The sequence below is a fragment of the Akebia trifoliata genome, chromosome 14 (assembly GCF_017979445.1).
Source record: "Akebia trifoliata isolate Shusen 1 chromosome 14, ASM1797944v1, whole genome shotgun sequence".
In the NCBI taxonomy this organism is placed as follows: domain Eukaryota; kingdom Viridiplantae; phylum Streptophyta; class Magnoliopsida; order Ranunculales; family Lardizabalaceae; genus Akebia; species Akebia trifoliata.
The window spans coordinates 5019575-5033175 of record NC_141388.1 but is presented as its reverse complement, the minus strand read 5'-3'; the positions used below and the strand labels follow the sequence as shown (position 1 = coordinate 5033175).

General features: G+C 34.4%; 1 protein-coding gene across 12 annotated transcripts; it reads left to right on the top strand.

Annotated features, from left to right (window-relative positions):
• The first annotated feature begins 2994 nt into the window (after positions 1 to 2994).
• Positions 2995 to 12664, top strand: LOC147385725 (protein REVEILLE 8-like). Of its 12 annotated transcripts, none has more exons than XM_086423007.1 (9): positions 3150 to 3650; positions 4163 to 4220; positions 6196 to 6319; positions 6426 to 6587; positions 6737 to 6868; positions 9487 to 9596; positions 11440 to 11499; positions 11956 to 12099; positions 12456 to 12664. In XM_086423007.1, the coding sequence occupies exons 1-8, from the start codon at positions 3493 to 3495 to the stop codon at positions 12049 to 12051; spliced, it is 900 nt and encodes a 299-aa protein (XP_086279133.1). In that variant the 5' UTR covers positions 3150 to 3492; the 3' UTR covers positions 12052 to 12099; positions 12456 to 12664. The 12 variants fall into 12 exon arrangements, with proteins under 12 accessions (XP_086279137.1, XP_086279135.1, XP_086279138.1 ...); XM_086423006.1 differs by having other exon boundaries at positions 3159 to 3650; positions 12453 to 12664; XM_086423011.1 differs by lacking the exon at positions 11956 to 12099 and having other exon boundaries at positions 2995 to 3650.
• The last annotated feature ends 937 nt before the right edge of the window (positions 12665 to 13601 follow it).

Sequence of the window (13601 nt, the reverse complement as noted above, 5' to 3'; positions counted from 1 at the left end):
TAATTTAATGTAATATATCTTTCAATTGAGTCTCGGGTATTAGAATTTCCGGATTATTTCTTGATCGATAGAGAGGAACACCAACCCTAAATTCAGAACCCATCACTTTCGTCACCTCTTGAGTTTCATGGCTCGGGATAAGGGCTCATTATCCTGGCCGTCTATTTGTACAGCATTTGTCGCGTAAGCATATAGAATGAGCGAAACAACTAAGCACATAATCTTCATTGAGACCTTCATGTCTTCTTCAAGTTTAAAACCTCATAATGGTTTTGAAAACTATAAAGGATTTCTTAAGCAATTTATTAAGATTTAAGAGAAGGGGTTAGGATTTTATTGGTTAATCAAAAGTGTTAGAAAGGTTAATTAGAGAAAACCGAGAATTTTGTTGAACCGGTGACTTAGTCTGCGTAAAGTCATGGGTATTTTAATGTCAAATTACCATATATAACCGTCTTTCAAGTTGAAATGGACGGTGGGTTATTGTTAATCTTCGAGGGTATTTGGGTCCTTTATAAAGTTGATACATTGAGAGTCCATCTAATTTTAGAATTGATTTTGGTCCACGAATTTTTCTTGGTTGGTTATAATGGAGGAAATATATGGTCCAGTGGAGGTGAACCGAATTTGGTTCACATGGTTGGGTGGTTGATAGATGCCCTCACCTAGTTTTTGAGTCATTTGTGGATATCAATCCACTTCACCACCTAGTCAGTGGTCCTTGACCACTTTTTAATTGGAAATTAGGCCTCTTTTCAAAATTAGTTATTTGTGAATTACCATTGAAAGAGCCCCATTGGTCTAACTATACCCATTTTTAGATTTTGTATTATTTGGATTTTAAGTCAGTTTGTTTGTTTTGTAAAAAATGTTGGAGGTGTAATTTGATAAGTTTTATTTTGTTGTCTTACTTTTTTTTAATAAAAAAAGTCAATTTTAAGAAGTTGTGACTACCAAATAAATTTGTTATTCTAGATTGTAGAACTAATTTTTTGAAAGAGCCGTGCTGGAGTGACCTCAAGGTTGGACCTCATATCGTACATCTTAATGTGAAAGTAAATAGGAATCATATATGCCTTTTCAATTATATTTAAAGAAAATTTATCTATGATTCTTATACACTTTCACGTCAGAGTGTATAATGTGAGGTCACTTCAACATTATTCTTTAAAATAGAATTAAGAGTCCCAATCCCTAGAAAAGGAAATTTTTTTTTTATATTGGTAATTTTATATGGAGAGCATAAAAGAATTAAATAGCTCGAAATAATATTGGATCTCAGCCATGAAGTGTCCACCAACCAGAATTCTACAATCCTAACCATAGAAACAACACCCTTCATTTTCACAGGATCCTAACCACACAAAGCTAGAGCCCACTCCCACGTGTTAACTGCCTCAACCAATAGTACGTCACACGTGCTCACTTCAACTTGATGTTGCTATCGCGGTTACATAATAAAGGAGAGATTTTTTGCTCACAACTCACAGACTCTCTAACACGTGCACGTCAAGCTAACGAGGGTAATTTTGTAGATTATGGATGGATTTAATACACGCGGGCTCATGTGATTGCTGGATCTTTGATTCTGTGAGCACTATACGTAAAAATGTGTGAGCAAAACATTCCCTCGATAAACTGAGTGACCCGGATGGAGCGTGTGTCGGCCGCATGTTGTTCATGTCGACGTCATCTTTTTTGAGCTGTAAGTACGATACGACACAAGTACCTTTCAAAGAGCCAAGACGGATGTCATAATTGTTACAGGGGAGTCTCACACGTGGCATAAAATTCCAAGTACTGAGGTAGCAGCCAAAATAGATAATTTTTTATTTTTTTAAAGAACCGAACGCCAAACTGCTTCGATCTGGTAGATCGGGTGCTACAATATTTATCTAGTCCATTAAATTGCGATGCATTGTAACCTATCTCACCCAATTATGAGATTTTATTAGGTGCAGAAACCAGCGGTCACATTTAACTAAAACCGATCCGAAAACCCCACCTTTTTAATGGAATCGGTTAAAGTTGGGTCTAAAATAAAATCGAACCGATAGAAATTGAAATCGTTAGGTTTTATTCATTGGGTATTCGAAGCTAATTTATTTTTTGACATTTCTATTTATACTACAGATGATTTAAGATATTTTTTATATTTCAAAATAAATGCATGTTATGTAAAATCCTTTAATTTTTCATATAAATTATCGATTGAAACTTAACATGAGTTATTCTTTTAAAATTTATTATTTTTTAATTAAGATAAAATTTTATTTAAAAAAATCATTAATTTGTATCTTTAATTTTTTTAAAAAGGATTTTCTATTTTTATAATGATTTGAAATACTTTTTTTTTCTCATTCGATTCTTAAGAACTATAATCGATGGGTATTTGTGATTTTGGTCAATTCAGATTCTATTTAAAAGAACTAGACTCGGAACCAAAAAGAATTAGAGTCAAATTAAATATAATGGTTGAATAGAATTGAAATTCGACCCGTTGACACCCTTAATAGAAATGTGATTTATTATATATAAACAGAAAGTTAAATAATTAAATAAAATTATTCTTTAAGATTTGGGATTGTTGAAAATATATTCTTGAAGGACAATGAGGGATCATGAGTCAAATATAGGGCGATCTAACTCCTAGGGTTGGGAGATAGGATATACCTAAATGCTCAAAATAAATATAATCATGATTAGATAGAATCAAGATGTCGATAATAATTTTGAAGCAAACAATGTCCATTTTTCATAAGCAAGATGGAGGTGAGGTGCAACATTTGTGACAACATGGGTAAATTGAAGCAGGACAATTTGTGATAGAACGGATTTTTGCCTCCACAACCATGTATCGAACGATACAACCAAAAATGATTAAAAATTTATGATAAATATAAAAAAAAAAAATCATATTTTTCACAATGAAAATATTATATTTATGATTGATTTGATCATCAAAATGATCCTAAGAGAGAAATTTAAAAATCTAGAAAGAAGGCTAAGTCCATAGCATCTATTAACCATATGCTCTAGTGATACAAGTCCTATACGGTGGACCCAAGCTTGTTAACAAACCGTAAACTCATAGTGGACCCAATCGATGAAAGATCTGTCCGCATAGGAAAATAGGATCAAGAAGATGAATTATGGACTCGTGGCATGTGATTATTGGATTCTTATTAGTTTTTATTCTACACACGGGTTACACAGTAACACATCACTCACGATTAAATCGGCCTAAGACGATAATTTCATTCGATGTGGGCGAGGAATTGAACGGCTCAAATTTACTCTTCGTATATATTCGCAAGCCCGCGAAATGTGACCACTCTCTCTCTCTCCTCTGTTTCGAACTAAGCAGAAACCGACCTCACAAAATCAAAGAGTTTCGACTTCTTAAAAACAAATCTTTCTCTCTCTCTCTCTCTCTCTCTCTCATATCGATTTCTCGGCCTCAAATGTTATTCGAGTCATTGTGTTGTCGCCATGGACATGAAATCGAGCTCTTCGAACACTCAGTCGATGGCATCATCTACTCCTAAAGGTAGATCAAGTAAGAAGGTACGGAAACCCTACACCATTACCAAGTCCAGGGAGAATTGGACTGAAGAACAGCACGATAAGTTCCTCGAAGCTTTGCAATTGTAAGTTCTTTCGATCTCTCACAAGAAATTACCTTTTTAGTTGAATTTTGGTCTTCTATAGTTCGATTGTGAGTCTTGTTTTTTTATCATTGTTATTGAATTTGTAAGAATCTTGATTAGTCATTTCGCATTGTTGATTGCTTTCTCAAATGGAGTCGATGAACTGTTTTGGGAATGATTTTGGGTTTGGATGGTGAAATGGAGAGATTTTAAGAGTCCATATGGATCTCTTCTACCATTAATATGACTTGGACCATTGCAAGGCTTGAATTCTCAATGTTTGAAATTGATTCAATCATCCCAGAATCGTGAAAGAGTAATCCATGATTTACATGAGTTTTTATGATTTGGCTATCGGATGTTAGCTGTCCAAATCAGCGAGTATTGAGCATTGATCATTAGTGCTAATTTGGAGGGAGTAAGTTTTTTTTGGAGCACTTCTCTTGCGTGGAATTCATACCCAACTCTGGAACTTAGCATCTTGGTTTGTTTTCATTTTCTGGATAATTTAGGTTTGATCGTGATTGGAAGAAAATTGAGGATTATGTTGGTTCAAAGACAGTAATCCAGGTACTTGTGCCGCAATCTCTTAACAAATCACATTCTCTCAGCTTACCGATATATTCCATCTTAAGGAAATGTCTTTTTGTACTGGATGAAAAATGGCAACTAATATAAATATCAGTGTTATTCGAATGGTTTGTTGGTAGCTAGAGCTAGAGTTAGCTTCATGATTCCTAGAATTTTTTTTTGGGATTTTTCTGAAAATTTAAGAGTGACCTTAGACTTATCATCCATGTAAATTTTTGATGTATTCTGACCTTTATTTGGATTCATAATTTTTTGAGTAAAGCTTGATTTTACCAAGGTTTGGCAGTGGAAGTCAAAATGGGAAGTAATGCTAGAGTGGTTCTATCCATGGTTTGAAGTAAAGCTAAGAGAATGAAATAACAGTAATGCTTGGGATCCTCCATATTTTGGAAAATAATGGTGATCCATTACGGGCCCAACTTACTATTTATAATGTCCATTATTTGTGGTTTGTGGGGTATCGCATGTACTCGGGGGATTTGGGCGAGATATGGTGCTCTAAGAGGCCAGTTGCCTCACCCCTGCTAGTCGGGTCCTGACATCCCCGCCACAAAAAAATAAAATGATGTCCATTATTTACGTTTATTACAGTGAATAACATCTGTTATAGCAATACATAACTACTTTTCTTTGCCTTTTTTTTTGGGGGGGTGGGGGGGGGGGGGGGGTGGGGGATTACTAAAAGTGGGTTAAATATTTTAATATTTACAAAAAAGAATCTAGTTTTTCAAAAAAAAAAATTAAGTCGCTGGACAGTCCAGCGTTTTAGTAACTCACTGGACTGTCCAACGTTTTAAATGAAGGCTAAATTGCTGGGGTGTTAAAACAGGCTATTAAAACACTGGACAGTGCAGCGTTTTACGCTTTCAAAGGGCATTTTAGGTAAAGCAATGTATTTTAACACATTAAAACACTGAACAGTCCAGTGAGTTACTAAAACGCTGGACTATCCTGCAACTTAATTCGTTTTTGGTAATTTTTGAAAAAATAGATTCTTTTTTGTAAATATTAAGATATTTAACCCTTTTTAGTAATTTTCCCTTAGTTCTCCAATTTTAGTAAATTAATGGCTGTTTGTGTTTGTCTGTTATTTCCATTACTTCGTCCAAATTTCAAACAAGATTTCAAAATATTTCATTTTGAAACATGTTATTTCAAAATGTTTTAAATAAAAAGTTTGAGCCCCATAATTCTATGTTACCATTACCACTTACCATAGGTGATGGAAGATCAGAGGAGAGATTGTCATCCTCATCTTCCAAGCTTTATCCCACAGATTTGGGGTCTTGGCTTAATCAATTTTGTTCCTCCATTCCACTCAGTCTAGAGCCCCACCCTTTCCATGCCCATAGGTAATAATGTAAATTCTCTTATATTCTGAAATTCTCGTACACTTAAACATTGCGAGGCTTTATGTTTCGTATCATAGAAGAATGTTTGACTCTTCTTTGCGTTGCACATGTCATTTTGTTTATTGTAAGTGCTTCGAAATTTGGCTGTCACCATGGAGATTAAATAAGCATTATTTTCAAGATATCCATACCAATAATTGCAAATCTAGCTATATTTATATAGAGGTCATTTGTGATAATACGTGGTTTTTCTAATGCTTCATTGTTGTTGTTTTTTTTTTTTTTTTGGATAGATACATCTCTCCAGGTTGGTATTTCATATTTCTATTAATGGAGAATGGTGAAGAAATCGCTAAACATTTTATTGCTTCTTAGATACAAATTCTGTACCTAATGCTTTTATTTATTTTTATACTAGAGCTTTATTGACTTTCCCACTTTATGCCTTCCATTTCGAATTGTTATTCTCCAGCACTGCTGCACATAAAGTTCATGCATCATGTATGAACATAGTGTTAACTTGTTTTTTGTTTCCTACATTTTACAGTTTATTAAGACATTAGTACTGTCTGCTTGCATTTCCTTGTTTATGTTTCCCGCAGATAAGGAGTCATGCACAGAAATACTTTTTGAAGGTTCAAAAGAACGGTGCAATAGCACATGTCCCTCCTCCTCGCCCCAAATGCAAAGCTTCTCATTCTTATCCACCGAAGGCAACTAAAAATGGTTAGTTAGTTTTAATCGCTAGGCTAATATAATTATGTTGTGGAACTTGAAGTGAATGAGATCGTTTTCTGACATCCTCACGTGTTACTTTTGGACTAATTGGCAGCTTTAATGCCACTGCAAGCACCCTTGGCTGCTTCTCCGTCTACACTGAGTTGCCTTTTTCCTGGAGATTCCTCGTGGGATGGCATATCTATGATTATGAATACTGCATCAAATGGAAACATGCTCTCCCAAGAGGAATACACCAATCTTCAAACAGTTAAAGGCATCCATATCTTATATGCATTTTTTTGAATATGTTGATCCTGATGATAAAGTTGTTCTTTTAAAATTTAGATTAGATGGGATTCACAAAATAAATTTCCAGATTTATGGGAACTGCCCTTATTATGTTTTACAACGCCACTGATTCAGCTGATATTGCACTGGAAGGAGTAGCAAGGACTGGTAACATCTTTAATGGAACTGGAAGCTCGAGTAAAACATTACGGACTTGTGACGTACCAAAGCAAGGTTCTTTGCTTCATGGTACTCGTCTTAATGACTGTAAATTCTCTCATTCTCAAATATTGCCAAATGCGAAATATATGGCATAGTCTTTATGGTTGTATCTTGCACTTTAATTACTCATTTGCATGCTAATACATCTGTTTCATATGCATTTTCCTATGGGTCTTGTTTGAAAATGCGTTTCACTGTGGAACTCACTATTCAACAACAAAAACAACACACACACACACACAAAACATAGAATGTCCACATTTTATTCTTTAGCTGTTGTCTTTTTGTAATTTATTGAAGGTAATATCGATGTCAGAAAAATGTGGGGTACACAAACCAGGCTCAGCAGCTTGGTCACCTTGAGATGTGCACCCATATTGATTACAATTAGAACACATGTCAAAAAATGAGTTGGATCTATCATTAGTAAATAATCAAATAAAAAAAAATTACAGAAAATAAAAGGAAAGGAAAGAGAGCATCTATTCATTGTTCACCGCTGGATTCACTCAAATAGTTGTCTATGAAGGTCTATCGATCAGACTGATCTACTATCATGAAGGTAAAAATTATAGCATGGACTCTCTCTCTCTCTCATTCTTTATCCGCTTATCAACTTTACTTTGTTCTTCTCTTTTCCCACAAGGAAACAGCTCAAGAGAAGTTTCCCTACATCAGGTTGCTTCCCTTTATATAATCATATTTTTATGTGTTTAGGTGTCTCTTGTGTAACTTGAAGTGTTCTAACTAATTGACATTTGTTTAATGTGAAAGCCATGTGTGTTTTGTACAAGTCCTTGCTAGAGTGTAGTAACCTAAATGGAAGTACTCCATTTGAGAGTCAATTTATAATGTTTATGGTGCATGGGAGGTTTATTGGATGGTTTGGACACTAGCGAGTCCAAAAAAGGTTTTTTTGTTATTTATAGAGAATGTGAATGAATTTTATTCATTACCATGAAAGCCTTATCTAAAAAATTTGAGGTCAGTTGAACAAATGTTCTTCTAGTCAATTCGTTCTAAAAACATGTCCTTTTGTTAATTCAATTGTGTTCATATCCTTTCACCATGTCAATCCAGGTTCTTTTTTGCCGTCTTCTTACTCTTTTAGAATCTTCTACTTGGGCTTTCATTTTAACCATATTTATAATCAACCATCATTGCACATAACCAAACCGTTTCTATTGACTTCCATTTAGTTTATCCCTTGTTGGGACAATTACATTTTCATGAATGTGTTCACTTTTAATTATACTTAGATTTTCTCCCCATCCATCTTAGCATCTCATTTCTACTATGCTCTCAATCTATGAATATGTTGTTTCTTGATTGCCCAACATTCATAATCATATCAGTCGTATAATTATTATTTTTTAGTTTGGTTGGGATGCAACTATCATATATGACTATAGACTGAAGCCTCCATTCTTATGGATAAGGAACCTGATTGAAAAAATGGTCACTTCAGATAATAAGTTTGATGCTCTGATAGTTCATGCAGTTGCATACTCATTTTTCTCTGATATATGGGTACTATGCAAAATTCTTCTCCATCCTCCGACATTTTTTAGTCTTCATAATATTATCTATAACTTTGTTAAGTAATGTAGTCAAATACATCGCATGCCATTTCCATACTTCTATTGGAGTGTCATTTGGTCCTAAATTCACACTTGTCTCCATCTTTGTTAGTGTTCACATTTGATAACTCTAATTATACATGAGTGCTTGTGTTCTCTAGTCTCCCATATTTCTCCTCCTGGTCCGAAGTTTCTCGTGTGGTCTGCATTTAATGATTTTTGAAAATATCCACCTCTGAATTTCTTTAATCTCTCACTTTTTACCAAGACACTTATACCTGCTTTTAATGCATCTAACATGGTTTAAGTCTTGTATTTTTCTTTCTCTAATTCATTCCAGCTTGTATACATCTTTCTCAATCTCTTAATTTCCCAACTTGTTAGTTAGAATTTTAGATGACACATACTTGTATTCATCTTTAGTAGTGTTGTTTCACTTCTAATATGCTAATTGTACAGAAGTATTTGTGCTGTATGGTCTCCCATATGTCTCCTCTTAGTCCAAAGGTCCCTCGTTGTTGGTCATTATTTAATGATTTTCTGAAATAACTCCCTCCACATTTCTTCAATCTCTTCATTTTTCTTACCAAGGTTCTTTTCTCTGCCTTTAATACATTAAACATGATCTAAGTTTTTTCTTTCTTTAATTCATTCCAGCAGCAGCATGCATACATCTTTCTCATCCTCTTAATTTTTCAACTTGTTATAAAGATAGATCGTCATCATATTCTTTATATTTAGCTTCACTTACTATTTTTTTTTTTTTTTAGCATTTTATATCTTGTTTGGTTTTCTTTGTTCCTTGTCATTTTTCAAGTCATTATATATGCTTTTTTCTCTAAGGAGCTTTTGAACATCATTATTCCACCACCAAGTGTCCTTATCTGTGTGATTTTCTCATAGATTCTCGAAGATTTATTTGTTGAGCAAGTAATTAATAATTTTTGGAAATAACAAATTCTCCTCAAATGCATTTCTCTCCTGCTTTCCTTTTGCATACCTGTTTATCATGAATAGACTATAAAATCTTCCATTTTCTCTTGTCAAAATTGGTTGGCTGCCCCATTGTGTCTATACTTCTAGGTATACCAGACTTTGCTCAAGTATATAGCTTCATTGGGAGTGTCTTCGATCCAGACACAAAAGGTCATTTGCAGAAGCTGAAGGAGATGGAACCCATCAATATTGAAACTGTGAGTTTTTCATAACTTATTTCGATTGTTATGATTTAATATGTTTCATAGCTTTGGGGGGATAATGTCAATGGTGAATAATTCAAACTTGAATGACAAAGGAATCACTAGATATGTGGATGTAACTGCCTTTTGTGGTCGAATTGACAAAAGGAGTTCATATGACCTAGTCTTTTTGTGGCCAATGTTTATAATTTAATCTACTTGAAATTGAAAGAATTGACTGGACTTTGACCTCATAGTATGCCAGTACTTTCTAGAGTTGCCTAGCTAGAAATTAAAAGGATTTGCAAATTATGATTTCTTTCTGAGAACATTGTAGGCAAGCATTTGGAGGACATGCCTACCTACAACATAAAAGGGTTCCAACTTATCTCTCTCTCATTTGCACTTCTTTTACATTTTTCCCAATATAACTGCACTTCCAACTTAAAACATCTATATAATAAAACACAACAGTGGACCCCCACTCCTTTGTCTCAAGATTTATACCCCATAAAAAACTTATCTCGAGGACGGCTGTCCCTCCTCCTTTGTCTTCTCTCTTCTTCCCATTCCCAAATATACCCCCAACTTCATAATCTTTTCTCTTCTACCCCTTTCCAAAATTGCTTTTCCTTTTTTCCCCCTTTTCCAATAATACCCTTCCAAATTTATTGTTTTTCCTCTTTTACCCCCTAAACCCCAAAGAGGATGCTAGTGCCGTAGGAACAGGCAAACTCTAGTTATATCCTAGTATAGAAAAAAAAGAAGCAAATTGTCTTTATTTGAATCGTGTTGGAAATTAAATCCTTTATTTGTTACGTGATTCACACTGAAACAGAAAATAGTGATGCAGATTTATTTTACATTTGAACTTGGTCATGGCAAGTCTTGGTAATGATGTGAATGATTGAAGTTCAAATCGACTTTCTTTAGGATTTCGACTCTTCTGCGAGGACACTTAATAATTTTAACGTGATTTGCTCCTGAGTCCAAATTGTATAAAACGAAATGGCATATCGAATTTCAATCAATCTAACGGGATTTACTTCCTGAGTCAAAACTGTGCAAGGGAAAAGGTACATCAAATGTCTTCAAAGGCAGCTCTTATGATTAAAGGCTAAAGGTGGTTTATGATTACAGTTTGAGAGCTCACAGTTGCTATGTTCAGAATATGCTGGCTGTGGGTTTTTATCACATCAAAGGTATAAAATCTCATGGCAATGTTTTGGTCAGCAGAGAAACTGAGGCTATCTCGAACAAAACATTGTGAGACAATCTGAAACAATGATTCAGGTCAATTTTTCTCGCCGGTCTCAACTGAAATCAAACTATTCCACTGAAACATACCAGAACTTTGAACCATGATTACATGACGTGTTATTTCTGTTATGAAACTAGTGAAGGCAACACCTCAACCAAAACCCTGTAAAATTACTGATTTCCATGAAGATGTCCTTGAGAATATCTATATTATTTTGGATTGGTAACAGTTGTTGCCATTCAATTTCCATTTCTCCAAAATCCATGGAGTAATCAAAATTTTTTTATATCAAGAGAATTGCTTGGACAAGGTTCCAAAGGATTTTCGACTTTTGGCACTTCTGAACAGCGATGGCTTGAAAAGCTTCATGAATCTGTCTATGGCCTGAACCATTGAGCTTCTTGTTTGTTGAGAAACTATGAGATTGTGCAGATGAGATTATGTTCTAATGTTAATGATCTCTTCTTAATATATTTTGTTCTCATATGATCGGTATGGAATCACTTTATGATCCACCACACATCACATGACGGATGTTTATGACTGAATTTTGTTGGTTTTTCAGCTGTAGATTTTCAACTATTCTTTGGCGTGCAGGTAATGTTAATGATGAGAAACCTCACCATCAATTTGTCGAACCCTGGTTTTGAGCCAGTTGTAAGTATCATTCCCTTGCAAGTTGTATATTGTTCCTAATGTTATATGAACGTTTCCTTCCAATATTATATAAGAACTTGAGCAGCTAGAATTAGATGCTCAAGTTCTACCTTACATGATCATCAGAGCCTTATCATCAAAATTTATTCAGCCAACCCCAAATTCTTTGGAATAATACATTGATGATAACCAAAAATATAATATTGTGTGATTACAATCATCTATTGCAATATTTGGTTCTGAGTATCTCTATTTTCTTACATCTTGCTTACCATCCAGGATTTTCAATACAACTTTATTTCCCAGAGAACTAAAGATTTTAAGATAGCCAAAATATATTGGGGATGGGGATTTTGACTATATTCCTTATTTTATCGGTATTCCAACTTCCAAGAATGCGAAAAGCCCCTATCCATGATTCTTATGGTAAATTTACGGTTCTTTTTGTGGGTACAGAAAAAGATTTTAGCATCATATGACGTTAATGCCAAAACAGAAGGCGCAGTAGGAGCTGTTGCTACAAACCAGAATGAAGATCTTCTAAAACAATAAACTGACTTGTACATTATCTCGTGACAAATCCCACTTGAACACTGAACAGTGAGTTTGGTTTTATATGGAATTCTAATCCTTGTTATTGCAAGACTATGTGATCTTACAAGGGGCATGCTTGGGTTTGTATCTTGTTTCCCACCTGGCACTTTTCATGGACTAACCAAGGCTCGCTAGACAGCATATGTTGAAGCTTGCAAAGCAAAACTAAACTGAATGAAGGGTGCCATAGCCCGACAGTGGATCTTGTATTGTAACAAAGCACAGTTCAGGGTGGAAACTTGGTTCCACTTTGAATTTCTGTTACTGACTGACCCCTACCAAACAGCCCCCTCATTGTTATTTTAAGTTTTAACTGAATTCATGAATTAACTCAATTTTTCTATGTTTTTTGATCCAAGGAGGCAAAGATTCGATGAGCTGAAGCTATTTGAAGTTTGAAACTGGTCATAGAAGATCACTGAACAGGGTATATGTCTCGGCCTTCTGTTGTTGATAAAGGATGCCAGTCTATAAATATGTTTCGTCGTATATGAATTTGATTTCCACTATATGAACAACTATTTGTAGTTTGTTAGAAAAGTGATGATTGATCTTCTTCTTCTTTTTTTTTTTTTTTTTTTTCTCTTTTAATATTGTAGTTTGATGAGTTAAAATGATAAAACTATAATTATTAAAAATTTGTATCATTTTCAGGGGAAGTTGCAATTAAGGGCAAAATTACATCGTTTAGGGAACATGGATGTTTCTGACCCATTGGACTTTTATATTTAATTTAAATCTTCTTATGTTTGATCATAAAAAATCAATAGTTATGATCAAAAGCATTGGATGGACTATAGTATCAACCATCCAATCTTGTGATCAAAATCAATAATCCTTGAATGGGTTTTAATCTTAATTGTTTGATTTTGATTAAATGATTGTAGAGGTCGATTTTGTGATTTTTTCTAGATTGCTCATCTTCGTATGATGCTTAATATTCCCAAAAAACTCTTCTATTCTTTATTACACAGAGTTCCGATGCCTAAGTTAGATTTAGTGTAAATTTTTAGAAAAGTGGGGTGGTTTGCAGAAAGATTGCGTATCTTTTTTATGAAGATTCATTCCGCTTATAGAGAAAGGATTCTAACCATATCTCCTTTTTCAAGGGATTCGAATCGTATTAGATCTTTTTTCTAGGAGTTTCTTTGACTCTAACCCGTAAATCCTGTAATCTCGAGGATTAGATCATTTTCATTTGTGAATTTTCGAACTCCCGATCCCCATATTATCGCTAAAATTCTGACCCACTACTCATGTATTGTCGAAAGAGAATGACCAGCGAGTTGTATTATTTTAGGGTGACACGTGGCGTTTTCTTACAGATCGGAGAATTTAGCCCTCCACAATGATCATTTCACATGATGGTGTATAATGATCAGATCAGTGTATCTAATACAATATAATATTTTTTAAGAAAATGGTCTTGATTAAGGAGTATGATTTGTATAATGGGCAACCCACACTAGGTGATAGTGCAATTGGTAGTGGATGGTGTGCAACTAGTT